Here is a 19,853-nt window from a genome sequence, read left to right on the forward strand (position 1 = left end):
AGAATGTGGTAGTGTTTTCCTCATTCAATATTCATTTGTTTTTATAAATTAATTTTAGTAGTTTTCACTTTTCATCATCCAAATTCAATAATATTTGATGTTTTAATCTTATTGATGTTTCTATATAAAGTTGAGAGCACAATTAGGCATCACAACTATTGAAGATTGAAGACTTAAGAATATCAATAATTATTGCAATTTATTTATCTTATGTTTTTTAGTTGCATTGTTGCTTATGACAAATTATTTTTATTTGTAATGTGTATTAAACATCTAGTGGAGTTTTTTTTTTTTTTTTTTTTTTAAGTTATCTAATAATTGGTATGGTAATATACACTTGGTAGTTACTAGTTAGTACTCAGCTATCATGACATTACTATTTTACTATTGTTAATTATTTTTTTTAACCTAAGGCTAACATTACAAATGATATTAAAATTAAATTAAATTGAATATTTAAAATGAGTTTCAAAAACTCAACAAATTAAAATTTGAAATCAACTAAAAAAAAGCCCAAAAGAAGTGGTGTAAACCGATCAAACCGGCCGAGAACCAGCTGGAACCGGTCCGGCCGGTTTCATCCCTCTATATAGGTCGGTTTCGGTTTTGAGCCAAAATCGAACCGACCGGTTTAGTTTTCACCCCTATATATATATATATATACATACATATATATGTATATTATTCTCATATTAAACAATGTCGTTTAACTTAAGTAAGTTAAATGTCATTGTTTTATAACAATTTGTTATCAAAAAAAAAAAATTGAAACATCTTTTGGTTTAATACACCAAAATGACGTCGTTTGGGCTAGGGTTGAAGCCCTAACCTGAGCCCCGCCTCTCCACTCTCTAGTGCCATTTCTCTCTCTCATCTCTTATAGCTCTCTCGATTCTCCCTTTGGCCACTGCCTAACTGTCCACCGATGAGACTCAACTCGTCGTCGCCCCAATGCTGCCTCTCTCTCCCTTGCCTCCCATGTCTCTCTCTCATCTATCAAACCCTCTCACCCTCTTAGTAAGTGCGCGAAGCAAAGCAGAGGTGTTCTCCAATATGTTCTCAAACCTTAATTTTTTGGTTGAATCTCGAATATGTTCTTTGATAATTACTTTGAAGATTTGTGTTATTTGAATCTTTCTTTTGTGAATTCAATTGTGTTAGCTTTTGTTGAAAGAGTTGGAGATGTAGAGCGCAGAACTGACAAAAATCAGTCTGGCCGGTTCTCTCCCATTAGGCAGCCAGTTCGGCTGGTTTGGGCAAATAAATAACTAGTTGGCTCAGTCTCGATTTTGGACCGAAATTGGCCCTAACTACAACTTTACGTGATCCATTATTGAGAAAAGAAAACCTCATCTTTGGATGATCAAACCAAGAAATAGGTAAGTTTCCCCCGTTCTTGTGACCCAAATATATTTACAGTTAAAAGACAAATAAATTAATAAATACAAAAATAATACTATGTTTTGCGGGAGAGATGAGAGAGAGTCGTTAGAACAGTTAAAAAATATTTGCTATTGAAATTTTAGAAATATTTGGTATAAAAGAACAGTTAAAAATCTCCATACACGAAATCTTACCGAAGTGCAATGTCAGTGTATAAGAGTAGCTCAAGAAAATTGTTTGCCCCTCGGATATATCTTTGTAACTTTAATAAATAATATAGAAAACGGGGCAAATATATATCCCACGCTTTGCTATTAAAATTTTAGAAATATTTGGTATAAAAGAACCGTTAAAAAATCTCCACCATGACGCAAAATCTTACCGAAGACGCAATGTCAGTGTATAAGAGTAGCTCAAGAACATTGACAAGAGTTACATGCTTTTGGATACAAAAATCATCTCAACTCATTTCATCTAATGATTATAACTTTTTCAGATTTTCATACAAAATATAATAAACTATTCAACTTTTTCAAATCTCAAAATAATAATCATATTAAAAAATAATATTTTAACAATATTTTATTCAACTTATATAAAATCATCTCATTTTATCTCACTATCCAAACGAGTCCTAAGAGACTCAAAGTCAAAATTATTCCACAACTAATTAGACCCACTCTACCCCAAATTCTTAGCCGTCAAAATCAAAATGACCATTGATCCCTCAGTCTCTAGCAATTAACTTCATTCCCATTTTCCCACGCCGTAAAGCACATTTCTCACAGGTCAAACAAAGAATATAGACATTTTGGCCATGAAAAATATGGCAAACACATCGGTTCAACAAGAAACCACACATTTTATGGGTTTTCCTCGGTTCCAAATACAAAACACAATGCATGAAAGATTGCTACTCTTACTGATTGTAGGATGCATCCCCACAGAGTTTATCACCGTGTCCAAGTAATATCTTAGGCTTTTAGAACTAACTAAAGCGACACAGGAAAAACTTGAAAGTTTCGCCTCCTTATGAGCCTTATGTTCCATTACACGAATTTGAAAAACAGGTTTGCAGTTAGAGATTAAAAATACAACTACAGTTCACTAACCGTGATAAAAACCATGGGTTCCGTCACAGACAAAAACAATGGTGCCTCTTCTATCTATCTTTGACTTCCTGTTCAAACTGAAGCAATTTTTCACGTACAGGCTGCAAAAATAGCATCAAATCCTGGCAAATCCGCGACTTATCTTGGTGTGGAAGATCCTTCTCTTCACTCAATCTTACTTCCATCTGAAGTATTGAAAAAAAGATCAATTTGTGAATAAACTATGGTGTAACAGAATTTGATTGCCGAAATAAAAATCAGCGCAATGCTGCCATAATTCCCTACTAGGAGAATTGGACTATTAGAAGAACAGAGGTCAACAGAAGTTGAGTTGTGTTCATGGATGCATAAGAGTTCATTTCACCTCTTTTGGGGTTGTTCATGACTAGAAAAAATTACTGCCCAAAAAAGCATATAAAACACCAACTTCAATAAACTACAATCCCTTGGCAGGTTTTCTGTACAAGGTGAAGGACGTGGGCACCATTTCCTTATGAATAGTCTTTAAGTTCATGCATAATCAGTAATAGAGTAAACTATAAAATAAGCTCAAAATGTAAGTTTATATATTAGCTTAAGAATCATGAACGTAAGCAATTGCCATTTCATGTGGGGAAAGGTTACGCATAAGATAGATCCCAAGTCACTTTTCGTTTTTCCTGTGAAGGTTATTTATCAAAAAAATCTTAACACAAGATGATTGCTCACATGAACTGGAAGACTTGAATAGCCAATCTACTAGTGTTAGTTCAGATTCCCTATCATGCATATGCCAGCAGATCACTTCTCATCTTCGAAATTTGCCAAGCATTTTGTACTAGAAATGTGATGGAACCATCATACCGTGTCATAAAAGAACAGTGAGAGACAGTATTAACATGACATCACTCAGTTGCATCTAGGTTGAATTTTACTTTTAGACCTCGTTCACTTTCACAAAACTTCTCAACTCATCTCATCTAATTATTACAACTTTTTCAAATTTTCACATAAAATAAAATAAACAATTCAACTTTTTTTCAAATCCTAAAACAAAAATAATATTAAAAAAATATATTCTAACAATATTTTATTCAACTTTCAACTTTTATCTCATTTCATCTCATCTACGAAAACAAACGAGGCCTTAGTGTTGCCGTCCCAACTCATGGCCTTACCCATTTATCATAATCACAAATGATAGGGTTCCATAAAACATATTATCTAAGAACAGTCTCTCATCAATCCATCGTCAATTCACTTATTTGACTTCTTTGTAACATTCAAATGGATATGAAAAATGTACCTGCAAGTCATCCAGCTCACCAAAAGAGAACTCCGGTATATCAATATGGCCCTTGACTATCTTCTTTTCTTCTTTAATCGACCACTCCCCTGATTCCATTTGCATAGTTCAGTACATATATAGTTAACAAAGAAAGGGGAAACAAATCAACACTATGACAGCCCACTTACCTTTGAATTTCAATGTTAACTCATACGTGTAGCCAACACGTTTCTTGTTCCGCACAGTCACCAAAAATGCCTGGTCAATTAGGTAATAGCAATACACACGGAATCAAATAATTATCATCAAATAAGAAAATGCACAGGTAGTTTGGATGCCGTTCTTTTTTTCTTTTTTCTTTTACCTAATCATCTTCATGGATCGAATTTTCTGGTCTAAGACAACCCATTTGAAACCAGGAAATGATGTGTATCAGTACAGAGGTTCATTTCCACATTATGGTATCTGAAAAGCAGGATGAGGCAGAGGCGTCCTTTTATATCAGAATAACATACATTACCTGAGAGCAATTACTATGCAAAAGTATATTCCAATTTCCCTCTGTCCAAAAACTGTACATATTTGCCAAAAAAAAAAACCCCCCACCCCCAATCGATCGACCACAACAAAATCAAATTTGACTATCCGTGTTTAAAAAAAAAATATGGCTACTCAATATCGAACACATTGGATCTTTGAGGCCCCATAAATTCGTGATTCACTACAATCACATAGTTAGATTGCAATATATAATATTTAAAGAGAACCTCACATCGCCTATGCATTTCGATACGTCCAATACTTCGGCTTTGCCACTAGGGAACTCCAAGGACCCCACCGATATAAGTAACTCCTGCAAGTAAAAATAAGAGACAAACATATGAAAATCAAATTTAAGAAGAATGGACATCTGACAATTTTACACAATGAGTAGACAACATAGCGGAGGTGAAACAACGCGAAATGGACGTCTGACTATAGTGCAAAAATGCAACCTTGATTCTATCAGATGCCCATTTATTTAGGTTTTTCTCCTCCCAAGTTCCAGCCTGCAATGTATGCAAGCAAGACAACATGATAGTATATAAAAACATACACATAAAATGGGAATATGCGAAAAGAGAGATTAAAGCAAACTCAGAATCTGAGAGAAGAGAAGGGTTACCCGATTCCAAACGGAGCCTAGGGTGGGGGGCTGAGAGTTGAGAAGGTCGTCGGGGGTGAGCTTGCGAGGAACAGGTAGCGGTGCCGCATCCTCCCTCGCTTCCCTCACCCAATAAGTGTAGGAAGCTTCTCCTTCTCGCTTCTCCGACACCGCTCCTCCTCCAACTCCACCCTCCATTACCTTTGAATCAACTTACCCACAGATTGCGAATGCTAAAGCTGCGGATCTTAGAGTTCAAACTTCAAAGCGAATGCCCTAACCTGACTAGTGCAAACCGATCGATTGAAATTGATTTTGATCCTCTATTGTTTTCTAAATAAAAGGAGTGCCTACAGATACGGGACTTACACGGACAGAATTTACGTGCTGACGTGGACGTTATTCTAAAAATGAAAACTATGCCCGCAGAAGATATCCACAAAAATTCTTTACCGAAAACTTTTTAATTTTATTTTTTTTATTTAATATTTAAGTAAATATTTTTAAATGAATATGTAATTTTTTTAAAATATATATTTAAAAATTAAAAAAAAATAACGAAAGAAAAGATAAAAAAAATATAAAAAATGATTTGTAGCGTTCGTCAAAAGATTTCTATCATGTGGACGTAGCAATGTCCTTTTAAAAAAGAGTAATCTGGTTACAATTTTACTTATCACTCATTCTGATAGGTTTTTCTTTTAATTCAAAATTTTTTAATTTTATAATTTTCAGCATATTATGTGAAAAAATAAATTTTTTATAAAAAAAATTAAATACATAACATTTTCTTTTAAAAAAAAATTCAAAAATCTATAATTTTTTTAGAATAAGATTTTAAACAAATGATTTGTAAGTGTTACCAATGTTTTTAATTTCGTACCGTACCGGCCGGTACGGCTGAAATTTTTCGTTTCGGCCGTCCGGCCGGTACAGGTACTAGATATATACCGTACCGGCCAAAATACCGGCCGTTTCCGGCCATTTCGGCCTGTACCGGCCTATATTTCGGCCGGTACCGGCCGATATTTCGGCCTGTGTTTTTTTTTTTTTTTTCGTTTTTTCAAACTACAAGTTTATTTTTTGACCCCCAATTTAGATTAGACTATTTATAATTTATATGTATGTATGTATTTATATATAATTTATTCATATATAAACTATTATTTTAGAATATAATTGTTATATATATTTATATATATAATTTATTCATATATCGACTATCCCGAAACGGTACACGAAACGGTACCGGTATCGAAATATTTCGTTCCAGTGTCTTGACCGGTACGCCATCCGGTACGGTATTCAAAACATTGAGTGTTACGCACTCATTGAATTCAATGCATATTGTAAATATCATTTCTATTTTCAAAATGTGAGTTTTCCTTCTCACTGCTCACAGGAATCCTTATTTAGCTATACCATCACATTGAGCATCTTTAATGGATTAGCCAAAGAGATTTAGCCAAATCCATCACATATTTAGCTATTAGATTCCAAAATATCATCACAATAGATTAGCTAAAATTCAAATTTTTAGAATTTAGTTAAAGTAAATACCAAAATCATTTCTAAATTTACTAATTATTGTAGATATACCAAATATATATTTTATCATTTATTTCTCTTTCTTCTTTCTCCGTCAACTGTTTTTCGGTTCCCTCTCAAAAAAACCAGAAATCCTTACTATCACTCATGCATGCATATAGCAACATCGCACCCAAAAAGATAAAAAGATAATTAAAGAGATTTCCTTGAACAATTATATAATATAATATGAGCATTTGAAGCCTTAGAGGTACCCAAAACGATGACCAATTTGGAAAAATATGTCTGGTTCGCTTCGTCGGGATGTTGGTAGTTGACGAGAAAATAGACATTGAAGATGATGATGAGGATGCACACGGCTATGGCAATGATTACGAGAACAAGATTGAAATCGCACATCGTTTAGAGCTCCCGAATCGAAGAGATCAATACCTTGGAGCTTTTTCCTTTTTTATTTTTGGGGCTTTGTAGATCTGACTTTTTTGTTATTTAATTTTTTTTTTTTTTTGAGTGAAAATTGGTATAAAATGATAATTAAAAAAATATCATTTTTTAACCCATAATTTAATTAGAATATAATTACTAATTAACATATAATAGGTAAAAAAAATATATGGTAACATATGATAAAATTAAATAAATTAATAATTAAAAAAATTAAATATTTTTTAATTATTAATTACTTGTTATTATATAATGAATAAATTGATAATTCAATATGAGAATTTGATATGAATAGTTAAAGCCAAATTCATCTTATATTATTTATTGATATATAATAAAAAGATAGTTATTTCAATATGAAGACTTATGTGAATGGAATAACCAAAAATCAAATTCCTCTCACGTTCATCAAAAGTATCCTTTAATTTTAACTAATCCATTTAGGATTCTCTAACAAGAGTTAAGCATTGCTGTCATTCTTCATCGTCTTCTTTCTTTAGTTGTTACCTTTCAATCTTTTGCATCAATTTGGATGATTTTTAATTTAAATCTTAAATTCTTGATTTTTCTCTAGGTAATCCACGTACAAGTAAGAAAGGGAAAAACCAGAATGTTCAAATGGGAATAATCTTTTAGAGTATCTGTTATGTACCTAACTGTGACGGTGTCATTTGGGATGATTGAAAGGTACAGTTTTGTAGTGCTAATGCTAGTATTTTACTTTGATAAAACTCTGCGTTTTGGGCAAATATATTATGTTTGTTAGAAGGTTAGTTTAGTATTTTTTTCATATTAGTTTGTTATGGGGAAGAATGTACAGGTACTTAGTGGGGGAGAAGGGAAGGGAGGAATCATCTGGAATTAAGATTTTATGAGTTTATCCTTTGGAGTTTCAAGGCCCCTCAAATGCCTTATGTATCTGCAACTTTTATGAATGTTATGACAATTCTCTTCTATCCATAATCCATCTATGAATTCTAAACTTTTCATTACAAGCTAGCCTCAAATTGTCAGAGTCTTAACAAGCAGTATCTAGAGCCGACGATCCATGGAGGACAACACACTTTTCAACCAGCAACAACAAATCTTACAGCAGTGGGTCTACTCTCAAGAGAAGAGTCTTCAAGAGCTCCGAAATTGCTTGAATCAACTAAGGGAGATGGTGCGGACCTTAATGGCAACTTAGAACAAATTTCATAATCAGAATACCAGTATAGAAAAATCTGTGCACGGTGGAGCCTGGCCGAGTTATTCCTACCACATGCAAACTGTGCACGTGGTTCGCGTGGCGGAGCCACCTCCATGGGGGGTATTCGGGGAAAATCCCGGTGGGGAAGGTTTTGCTGGTGTTTTCTTTCACCAGGAGACAGAACGTCGCGCGGCTAGTGGGCTGTTGCCCGCCATCCGCGATGCTTGTCCCGAATGTGTGGTGCTCCAAGAAAGGGGAGGCTTCATCGGAGATAGAAACTGCCAATGACCCCAATGGTGGCCGTCGATGGTTGTCCCGAACCCCCTTACGACTGGCGAGATGGATCCTGTTGGCTCGTGGGTCTTGTGCGGCGTGGACCAGTGGGGGTGTTCTCCTTTGATCATGCCCGATCGTCCAACGGTGCGGTCCTTGGTAGGCGGGGCCGCTCGTGAGGGGCGGCAAGCAGCTAGCTCACCGTCGTGCGCCCCCTGGGGGCACGTACCCTTCACCCCATGCCACTGTGCATGCCATGCACAAGCGTGTATTGCACTTTCATAATCCTCCATCTCCTGTGTCCTTCGTGCGCAGTAGGTATAGTGTGACTGAACGGGCAGTGAACCTGATTGCATGGGCAAGGAATGTATCCCACCCACTTTTTCTTGAAATAATATTGTTCATAAAATAAAAGTTGGAAGACTGATAATACTTATCTGGAAAACTTTTATTTGCTCATTCGATGATTATTTAGCACGTCAAAAAATTGTCTTTCTCCTGCTTCCAGTGTAAAAGGTAGATCAAATCCTACAGACGGTGCCAACTGTTAATGCCTAAAAATAGCGCAACAAGTCGGAATGGGAGAAAAAATCATTTCCAGCCCGCTGAGACTTTTCGAGTCTCGATCGGTGCTGTATAAAGCTCCTGGTGGTGGTTTGGTGCGGCGGTGCGGTATCCGTGCACGCATCCATGGCAGTGAACAGTAAATAAATGCAGAGAAAATGAATAGGCAGGGACACACAAATTTACGTAATTCGTCATAATGCATACGTCCAAAAAGTTTTTGGGAATGAGAGAATCCATTATAATATGATAGTTTTACATTCTCTCATGGATTCTCATCCTCGCTATATAATAGAGATCGAAGTTCTATCTACTAGGGAGATCTCGTCTCTGGAGTCCCTATCGTAAGGTTGAAGAAATTGAAGGAAAAGTCAAAGTCAATCCCCAAAAATCATCTATAAGAAGCCCTTTTATCATTTGCTTCTCCCTTGTTTTATGTCCCATCTTCACTTCTTTACGTCATATTTCCACTTTTCCTCCTAACATGTTTTTCCTGCCTCAGCTTTTTGTCCCCTTATTCTCTCTTCTTTCTCTGTCATTATGTTGTCTTCTAGTAGGAGCCCTTTGATGGCCTGAGCTTTTTATCTGGGATATTTTATCCCCTCCAATATGAGAGCTCAACTAGCCTTCCTTTTAGTGGTGACTTTCGAGCTTAACGTATACCCCAAACTTAGGATCCTTGGTTCCAGCACAAAATGTAGATTGTTTTGGTCGCAAGGTTGAGGTGGAGTGTGGCTGACAGTGGTCTCGACAACATGGACCTGCAAAATGCTACCCATAGCATGTTGTAATACAACCTAATTTACAACAAGCACTGGCAGGTTTTAGTTTGATCCCATGGTTTCTGGATTTTAAATCCCACGAATCACTGAACAACCTCCATTAATGTTGGGGTGTTGATTTTAAAGGTAATTTGGAATTTGGATTTTAATGGTGCTCTCTCGACTTAATGCCTTATTTGCCTCCTTGGCTCCTGCCTCTTCCTCTCTCTCAAAGAACAGAAAGCTCGGCATAAATTTTTGGCTAATTTACCGAATCTCTTATTAATACCTTGAGCCTCCACTTCCCTCATATTTAAGAGTTGCAATATGTGAGACGACCCATGAATCTAACACAAATACGACACAAAATTAACGGGTTTGGACTTAATACAAAGGGGTTCATGTTAAAACTGGTTGACCCGTTAAGACACGATTAATAAATTTTTCAATAATGAGTTAACCCGCTTAACCCGAATCAATCCACAATAATCCGTTTAAATTTTATTTCAAAATTACAATTTTATTATTGTTGAGTTGTAATATTGATATTTCTCAATATACTTATATTTTTATTGTTGAGATTTTAATTTTGGACTTATGGTCGTATTTGTTATTGTAGGATTTGTAATATTAGTTTTATTATAGGTTAAAATTTTAAAATATTGATATTTTTTGTTAGTATGTAGTCTTATTATTTTTATAGATATTGTGCTACTAATAAATATAGATTTTAACTTTTATTTGAAATTATGTTAATCAGGTCAAATGAGTTATATGTGTTAGTTCATCCGACCATTTACATGAAGTGGGTTGAAATGAGTTGTGTCTTGTTAATCTATTTCTAATTAATTTTTAAATGAGTCAAAACGGATAACACAACATAACCTATTATTTGAACGGATCGGGCTAGGGATTGAAAATTTGATGCGTTTATCTTAATGGATTGAGTTTAAATTGACCCATATAATTGAATATACATGATTTGGCACAACATAAACATGATCCATAAACATGCATTGCCACCCCTACCCATATCAATGTATTTTTTAACTTCTCTTTTTATGGCTTGCTTTCGACAAAAGAATACTGTGTACAAAAGAAAAGGCATGGGGTTCCAATAGGAAATCACTACAAAAAATCTCGTTTCTTCTCAAGAATGATTGTGGTCGGAAAAAGTTTAGATTTCATGGGAAATGATCTGTTTTCCACCAATTTGTATGGTGGGAGACCTGTGGCATAAAACTGGTGAGAAAAAATTCTTTTTCCACCAAACCACAAGTTCATGAGAAAAGCTTTCTTTTACCTATGAACTAAGTGGTGGTTAAAACTTTTTTTCTTCCTGGCAAATAAGGTTTCATTTGGTATAATGTGATGAGAAATAATATTATTTTCCATGGAAAGAGGTTGAGGCAAAAAGTATTTACCCATGAAATACTTTCCTGGGAAATATATATTTTGCACACAGTATTTCATCAGAAATACTTATTTGTGGAGAAATGTTATCGCGGGAAATAATCACTTCTGGCAAAAAAAATAGTATTTGCCATGAGTTGCATTCATGACAAATGCTAAGAGATTTTAGAAAAAAAAAAATTGTAAAATACAAAAATGAGACTGAGCCAAAAATAATCAAAAGTCAAAACAAATAGTCTAATATAGGCTAAAATAAATATATCCAAATCTTAGAGATCCAAATTCACGTTTATAATAATTTAAAAAAAAAAAAAACATGTAAAATTGTGCTAACATAAAAACTTCTAATTAGAACCTAAGATGGGAAATTGTCCATACAATTTATACATATACACCATACAACCACAAAACTTTATAAGTTACAATTCATTGCTCTACAAAACCACAGTCATACAATCCATTCAAGCTTTATAAGATCAATATACAATCCATTCAAACTACTCATTTGTTTTTACAAGCTTCATCCATACTCTATACATTTAATATACACAAATTTGTCTATTAAATCAACATCGTCATCATACTTTACAAACTCTCTATAACTCCAAAACACTTCAAAACAATTCATCACTATCAAGTTCAGCTTTTACCAGATTTGAAGCATATTTCAAAATATCCTCGCTTGAGCAAAAATACTGTTGTAAAGTCATAGCTCTGGTTCTAACATGTCAAGGGCACAATAAAATGCTCATGCTTCTCTTACAATAGATGTGCTGCGTTATGGAAGAACTTTTCAAGAAATGCATCCATCGATGTCACTCCCCCTGTTGACACAAAATAGATTTTGTAACTAGTAAGAACATAGACACACTCACTCATAGGCAGGCTCACCCAAGTACATCATCTGAGTAACAGAAATTTCCTGGTCATTATTTCTTTATTATTTTACAATCTTGGCATGAGTTGATTTATATTTTTCACGAAATCCCAAATGAAGGCTGGAGTATAGTATGAACTTGTTAAATTTCTTAGCTTCTATATATGTTGATTACCACTTCGTTCCACTGGAAAAACAATAATAAAAAGAAAAGATAACTCAAATATCACAGGCGCAAATATATTTGAGCGTCATAGCTTGGTAATAGGACTACAGGCAAAAGTTTCTTTTCCACAACAATCTTTGTTATATCATCCGCCAAAGTTTCAACAGGTGGTAAATCTGTTGAAACTTTGGTAAATTTGTTGAAACTTTGGACTGAGGAAATTGAAGTACCTGAAATTTCAATATCATAGCCGAAAAATGAGCCACCAACAGCAGCGACGGTGCAGACAATGATCACATAAACAGTGACCCTTCCTTGGTACTGTTCAGCTCTCTCTTTGGCCACACCAGCCGGACCAAAAGATCCACCTGCCATCTCCAAAAACGTTATCTTTTTCTCAGATCTCACCAATATGAAGGAAAACACAGCCAACTCTTCACCCTCGAGTAATGGCTATTAATGTCACTCTGATTGAGTTGTTATAAGGTTTGCAGTGCAATTGTGTGTACAGAAGTAACTTCCCCACTCAATCTTTTCAATAAAAAGACCTTTTTTTAAGTGCATAACTGGTGTAGGGATTGAAACACAACCCCCTTTTTATTAATTTGGTTGACAAAGACAAACATTGCATCATAATTACTATATTCCTTCCTTTTTTAACTGTAGATAAGTAGGTAGTCCAGTATTTTTTGGACTAATTAGATCATCTTCCATGGAAAAGCAAGTATTGCTAAATTCATTATACCTATTATTACAAAAATAATGTAATATTACGTACATACATTTGTAGAGAAGATTTCCTTTTCTAGGGATGATATAGATAAGGACTAATATTTTTTAAGATAAACCTGTATGTCATCGCCACTTTAACAAGGCAATACTCAACTTCATAGTCATAGCCTTGACATTTAAAGCATTTTTTTTTTAATATGCACTCTGTATATATATATATATATATATATATATATATATATTATGCTCTGTTATTTCTAATATAGCAACATGATCATCCTATACCCAATTATATATGTAATTAACTAAAAATTAATAAATATATAATTAAAGTTAAAGTTACCAAATTATGTAGATCTTGGTATGTTGACTTGGTTCAATTTAAATGTTTTCATCTAACAAAATTAATTATTCATGCAGGTATCTTGGAATTCGTAATTAAGGAAGTCTTAAATGAGGTTTGAAATTAATTAGAGCTATTTTCTTTAATTCATTGTAGACAATAATTATTTAGGTGGCAAAATTTGAACCATTTTCTATCCTTTGGCATTCGGAAACTATATATGATACAAGTAAAATACCAGTGGGTGTATGAATTTGTTTGGCCTATCTAAAAGGATTTTGGGACGCAAACTATTCTATTTACTTACACCCATACACTTGTTATCCAAATTTGAACGATGGAGTATAACTGCATGATCATAAAAATGAAAAATAAGTGACATCACACGATCTTAACTTTGGATCTTAAAAGTGCTTTCATCTCTTCAGCTCTCTTTTTATCCACGACTAGCCTAAAACCATTTTCAAAGCAGACTCAAAATCCTATGAGGTGCAATTTAGTTGAAAACATTTGAAATAGTAAATTTACATAGATACAAATCTTCGTAAGCCCTCAACACCACACCATACACATCTATATACACTAAAATAATGCACTTGAGACACAAATGTAGAATTTTTACTATGCATAAGAGCTGGACAGTGAAGGAGGCGTGCGGGAGGTGCTCTTGCGTCCATGGGTTGCTCGTGGTGGTGCTGCATCTTGGTTGGAGGCGGAGATGATGGCTCACGGCGGCGGGAGGGCCACTGTAATAAGACAACCGTGGGGGGGTGTGCGTTGGAGACCCGCGAGAGAGACCGTGCAAGGGAGACAGATGCGGGAGCTAGGGTGGAGCGACAATTGGTAACTGACGGAACTGTAGGGCAGCTGAGGGAGGCGATAGCCATGGCTGGAGACGGCGGAGGGGCACGGATCTGCTACGATCCGAGAGGGAGAGGGAGAGAGAAAGAGTCGGCAAGAGGGCAAGGGGCTGAGGAGGAAGACCTCGGTGGCTTCAAGGGGAGCCGTTCGCGTGGCGGGAGGAGAGAGAGGAGAGAGAGAGAGAGAGAGAGAGAGAGAGACATCCGGGTTGTGGGGGGGGGGGAAGAATGGAGTTTGCATTTGCATACTTCTTACACACAAATACTAAGAATACTAAAATAAAAATCGTCGCCAAAAAAAAAAATAATGTCATCACAAAAACTCATTACCCACGAGAGCAATTTAAATCTGGTTAAGACTATTTGCGGCGAGAAAATGTCGCCGTAAAAAATTGATAACCTTGTGGCAAGAACTAATAACCCACGAAAGGTGGATATTTTTGGTAAGTTTATTTGCTACGATTTTAGTCGCCGCAAAAAGTGTTTATTTCTTGGAAAAAGATTGTTTTCTCACAAAGTTTTACTCGCCAACATTATCTCATAGCAAAAGGCTTGTCTTTTTTTCCACGAACAATTTTTATGTCATCAGCCTACTATTTGTCATATCGTGTATCTTGGAAAAAAAATTCGTGGGAAAAACCCATATTTGTTGTAGTGTTAATCCCAAAACCAATACTTTTTAAGAAAAACCAAAACTATTTCTAAAACATGACAAATTAAAACATAGAAGAACAAACTAATAGTTTTTTACAAACAAAATATATCAACAAAAAAAATTAGACTATTTTTACTTTGGCTTGCTTTAATTTGCGTGATGGATTTTTGAAAAGACTTTGTCGAAGACTCAAGCCCAATCAAGAAATTAAGATATGCCTATCAAAGGCTGCAGATTAATTAGTTAAACACTGTTACTAAACTTACTTCAAATAACTACGCGGTACAATAATATAATCAACATCTTAGAGCATTCTTATTGGTTTGGGCAAATGCATCTTTAAAATTTAGTCAATATCATATTTTTTTACATTTGCCTATTCCATTTAAATTTAATCTCCACATTAGATTAGCTATTTATATTCTATATAATACTAAAATATTATTATTTTAATAATTAATTAATTAAATTTATTTTTATCACATTTTATAGTTCTATCAATTAAATGTTAATAATAATTATATTCTAGTTAAATTAATATTAAAAAAAGTATTATTAAATGTTAATAATAATTATATTCTAATTAAATTATTATTAAAAAAAGTTTTATTAAATGTTAATAATAATTATATTTTAATTAAATTAATATCAAAAAATTTTTATTAAATGTTAATAATAATTATATTCTAATTAAATTAATATTAAAAAAAGTGTTATTAAATGTTAATAATAATTATATTTTAATTAAATTAATATTAAAAAAATATTATTAAATGTTAATAATAATTATATTCTAAATGTTAAATGTTAATTATATTCTAATTAATTTAATTTGTTTGCTTGAAGTGAGAAATTAACATTTTAATGTTTGGTGAATTAATTTTGATTCTTCATATTTGACCAGTCACTGTAGTAGAAATCTAAATTATTTTAGAGATATCCAATTTAATGTGGAGTCTTTTTAATACAAATTATTTAAATTTTAGACATTCTTCAATTTTGATCAAGCCAATAAGAATGGTCTTATACATCCTTTTCTTTCTTCACCTACCGGCGGTTAGAATTAATTAATTAATCCTCAACCCACGGACTCTGCTTGGGCTTCCCAATATTCCTAAGAGCCTTCCAAACAATGCTATTACACTTGAATCCCGACCCGAAAGCGATTTGCCAGATTCGATCGTCGCTCTTGATCCTAGATTTTGCCTCCAAGTATGCCAATTCATACCAAACACTGCTACTGGAAGTGTTCCCGAACCGCTCCAAGGTTGTCCTGGACGCCTCCATGTACTCATCTGTGAGCTCCAAGTTTTTTTGTATCTCGTCCAACACCTTCTTGCTTGTTGCCAATATGCAGACATGCTGTAAAGCAAGTTTGCAGTCAGGAACGCAAGGCTTGACTTTCTTCTTCTGAAAGAGCAAATTGGTGAAGAAACGCACTTGCTCACAAACGGGTAGGACTAGCGAGCCAAGAGTGGAGATGTTTGCCTTCAGCGCTTGGCCTCCCACCTCAATCACGTCTTTGCTCACCGAGATACCTTGCCTGCCTTCTGCATCTTCCCTCATGCGTATGCTTTTGAAGCTCTTATCGTCCATGGCTTTGTGAGTTCGAACCAGCTGAATGGATGCATAAATGCAACGTACGAACATTTACCATGTTAATATGATATAAGCCAGAAAATATTTTATAAATTAATACATGATCGATGTTACGTAGATCCCGTATAGGAAAATGTCACAAAAAGTAGTTGTGCATTTCACCTGCTCGAGTTCGTACTTGGAGCGCCATCTGTCAAGGCGGGAGCTTGATAGCAACATGGCTGCAGCCCCCATTCGAAAGAAGCAATTTGGAAGGAGCATGTCAAACTCTTGACCGTTGTACCACGAGTAGGTCACGGCTTCTGTGCTCACTACTAAAGCATATGAGCCCGGATACGCACGTAAAAGATCTGTAGCTAGATCAATGGCTATAATTCCAGCAGCACAACCCATGCCACCAAGGTTAAAGCTGTGAATATTGTGCTTAAGCTTAAAATAGTTTATTACCATAGCTGACAGCGATGGAGTGGTATTTAGGACTCCACAATTCACAACTAGAATTCTTATGCTCAGTGGCCTGATTTTGGTGGCTGCCAGAAGGTCATTTATCGCACCGTACATGACGGTCGCTGCTTCTTCTCGAGCATCCTTCAGTGTTAATTTGTAACCAGGGCGGAAAACTGCTCGGGGCATGTAGGTCTCGTCACCTATACCTGAATTCTTGAGAATTCGTTGCTTAAATCCAATCGCGGAATCACTGAAGTTGCCAGATTTTCTTGCTAACTCAATGAACTCCTCCTTCGAGATCTGTGCAAGTACGGTAGGTATAATATCACACCATCATGTATAGCTAGAAGACCACAATGCAGTAATTTATATCGTAGAAATATACTCCTTATTTCCTTTGAAATAAATTTGATACGAGTTTCAATTCGTCACAGCATATATATATATATATATATATATATATCACTTTCCACAGGGAATAATATGTTGTCGCGAAATTTCTTCTATGATCGATAAATGGTATTTTCATTTGCAACCATCCTCACAAAATAGATATATATATACACACTAAGAAATGATAGCATTGGCAGCAAATAATTATTAAATATTTTCGAAATACGTATGGATGCGTGATACTTTGATATTCCATCCTATTATAATATAATATGTATGTAATTAAAATTTTTTATGTAAGCACAAACTTTAATTAATATAGCACGATCTTATCATGATAAGATAGAATCGAGTACTACAGTACTATTCGAAATTCGTATTCTGAAAGTATTTAATAATTTTTCTTAACTAAAATAAAATTATTAAGAATTGTAGATAAAAAATAACATCGAGATATTACTCGCCCAAAGTAACTACAAAGTAAACAAAAATCATGTGCATATTACGTACGTATTACTGTCTCTCTTTTGAATGATCTTTAATATATATATATATATATATATATATATATATGTACAATGTGTGTGTTGTTTACGTATGTTTGTACCTATATGTATTAAATAAATTTTCAAACTTAGATGTTGCGTATGCTGATAAGACACTATTCTAGAATGCTTTAGAAGATAACAAATTGCTTACTAAAGGAAAACAAAGTAGGTCACCTTAAGCTCATCTGGTGGGCGATAACAAGCAAAATCAACTAAATAAATGGACCGCGGTGTCAAGTCGAGATAAATATATAGAGCTAAACCCAACAATCCAACTATAAAGAGAGCATCTGTTTGATTGCGTCTTTGACAGAAATCTTCCCATGTGAGCTTTTTTAACTCGACACCGAACATCACTATGAGAGCTGGTACAACCAAGACATAAAAGCGATGACTAAGGAGATAACTATAACCGAGCTTCACATATTTCAGGTTAACCGAATTAAGAAAATGGGGCAACCTATGCCCGACCTTCACGGAGAAATAAAAAGACCCAGCATTGGGCACCAATTCCTCAACGCCCCGATTCAAATTTTCGGCTGAAAATTGCTGCTGCTCTCCTGCCATTATGATTATGGAATTAAATAATCAATTTTACGCTATGAAAACGACCCGGTAAGAGTAATCCAAATCAGTGTAAGCTAAATTAAAGCAAACGCCGGGGGGGGGGCGGCTGAGTGGGGGCTTGTCGCAATTGATATATAACATATATTATATATATTTTACTTTATATATATATATAGAAATTTCAAGCTAATTAGGTGTTCCGTCAATAAGGATCTAAAATAATGGTAGTAACAGAAAGCAGGCTCTGCGTGCATGAACCCATAAAAGCAGCGGGTTTGCAGCACCAGAAAAAACTTGTGCGTTATGCTCGTGGCAATATTTAGACCTCATTTGGATAGTAATTATCTCAAATCATCTCATTTTATTTTATCTCATCTCATTTCATTTTATTTTCAAGCATTACTAAAACTCAAACACTTAGGCCCCGTTTAGATTCATAGTTGGTCTTATCCTATCTCATGATTCATCTCAACATTTAAATGCTACTCAAACATAAATACTTTTCAATTTTTCTTTCATACTTTTCATCTAATTAAGCATTACAACTTTTTTAAACTTCCGTATAAAACATAAAAAATAATTCAACTTTTTGTTAAGTTGAAAAAGAGAAGTGTCAACTGCCCTAACTAGAAGTGGGTGTCGAGTTATGTTTGAGTGAGTGAAGGGTTGTGGGCCGTTGATGAGATCAAGGGCTCTTAGAATGCTAGAGCAACTGCAAGCCAGTAGATGTTTTAGCAAGGAATCATGACCATTGATCTAATCCTTGGTAGAGAACATGCCGGAAGGATGTAATTCTAGAAACTCAATTTACAGTTTATTTCTTAGTATTTAAATTGTAGTAATTTTCTAATTGGATTTGTTGGGGTCCCCGACTGTCAGAATTTCGCTAGTTAGTTACGTACATTCCTTATATGGAATAGTGGTGTGTACAGGGATTTCTTTATGTAGAATCTTAATACAAAAAATTATCTTTCATCTTCAGCCTTTTTTTTGGAGGTCTCTCCCTCGAAGTGAGAATTTCCCTATTATCCATGTTGGTTGTTACTTTTGGTATCCAGAGCCAATGTTCCTCTAAGCAACAATGGCTAAGGGGACTAGATTCACACAACTACAGGAAAGTTACAACTCCTTAAAAAAATCCACAGAGAACTAATTCAAGCCACTGAAGACCGAGATGCATTCTCAGTTTCGCACAGTGGAGACTGAGATGATATCCTTGAAACGCAAGTGGAGTCTGTAGCTCAGCAGATGTCCACTCTCACGATGAAATTGCATAAAAGAAACAATTATTAATAGCAACAGGAATCATCATCTAGTCCACACGGCAACCCAGGACAAGCTTTGGTGAATATGGGAGAGGTGCAAACTCGTCCAGTTAGATTGGATTTTCTAGTTTTCAATGGAGAAGACTTGAATGGTTGGCTCTATAAGGTATAACAATTTTTTTTTAACTTCCCTAATACTTTGCCTCAACATAGGTTGCGACTTGTCTATTTTTAAATGGAGGGCAAGACCCCTACATGGTTTCAGGACCTAGATGAGTCAGGTGTGTTGGTGGATTGAGACTC

The 19,853-nt window shown here is 34.8% G+C and overlaps 2 protein-coding genes across 3 annotated transcripts; both read right to left on the reverse strand.

Moving 5' to 3' along the window:
* Positions 1–2,225: 2,225 nt before the first annotated feature.
* LOC109000956 lies at positions 2,226–5,218 on the reverse strand. 2 transcript variants are annotated; one of them, XR_004802162.1, is made up of 7 exons: positions 4,928–5,218; positions 4,758–4,811; positions 4,535–4,615; positions 4,127–4,227; positions 3,951–4,020; positions 3,781–3,869; positions 2,226–2,680 (listed from the first exon to the last, which is right to left on the reverse strand). XR_004802162.1 is itself a non-coding variant. In XM_018978030.2 (6 exons), the coding sequence occupies exons 1-6, from the start codon at positions 5,102–5,104 to the stop codon at positions 2,546–2,548; spliced, it is 606 nt and encodes a 201-aa protein (XP_018833575.1). In that variant the 5' UTR covers positions 5,105–5,218; the 3' UTR covers positions 2,226–2,545. The 2 variants fall into 2 exon arrangements, 1 of the variants encoding a protein (XP_018833575.1); XM_018978030.2 differs by lacking the exon at positions 4,127–4,227.
* A 10,476-nt stretch (positions 5,219–15,694) lies between these two features.
* LOC109000957 (3-ketoacyl-CoA synthase 15-like) lies at positions 15,695–18,426 on the reverse strand. The gene is made up of 3 exons (XM_018978032.2): positions 17,893–18,426; positions 16,493–17,077; positions 15,695–16,348 (listed from the first exon to the last, which is right to left on the reverse strand). Exons 1-3 carry the CDS (start codon positions 18,283–18,285, stop codon positions 15,803–15,805), a joined length of 1,524 nt encoding a protein of 507 aa, XP_018833577.1. The 5' UTR covers positions 18,286–18,426; the 3' UTR covers positions 15,695–15,802.
* Between the last annotated feature and the right edge of the window lie 1,427 nt (positions 18,427–19,853).

This window comes from Juglans regia, chromosome 8 (genome assembly GCF_001411555.2).
Source record: "Juglans regia cultivar Chandler chromosome 8, Walnut 2.0, whole genome shotgun sequence".
Taxonomy (NCBI): domain Eukaryota; kingdom Viridiplantae; phylum Streptophyta; class Magnoliopsida; order Fagales; family Juglandaceae; genus Juglans; species Juglans regia.

Excerpts from the sequence above, each read along its gene's own strand:
- LOC109000956 (XM_018978030.2), bottom strand. The coding sequence starts at position 5,104 with ATGGAGGGTGGAGTTGGAGGAGGAGCGGTGTCGGAGAAGCGAGAAGGA. Across the intron at positions 4,616-4,757 it reads GGGCATCTGATAGAATCAAG|GAGTTACTTATATCGGTGGG; the intron begins GTTGCATTTTTG and ends TTTTACTTGCAG. Across the intron at positions 4,021-4,534 it reads TATCGAAATGCATAGGCGAT|GCATTTTTGGTGACTGTGCG; the intron begins GTGAGGTTCTCT and ends CTAATTGACCAG.
- LOC109000957 (XM_018978032.2), bottom strand. The coding sequence starts at position 18,285 with ATGGCAGGAGAGCAGCAGCAATTTTCAGCCGAAAATTTGAATCGGGGC. Across the intron at positions 17,078-17,892 it reads GCCCACCAGATGAGCTTAAG|ATCTCGAAGGAGGAGTTCAT; the intron begins GTGACCTACTTT and ends GTACTTGCACAG. Across the intron at positions 16,349-16,492 it reads CCAAGTACGAACTCGAGCAG|CTGGTTCGAACTCACAAAGC; the intron begins GTGAAATGCACA and ends GCATCCATTCAG.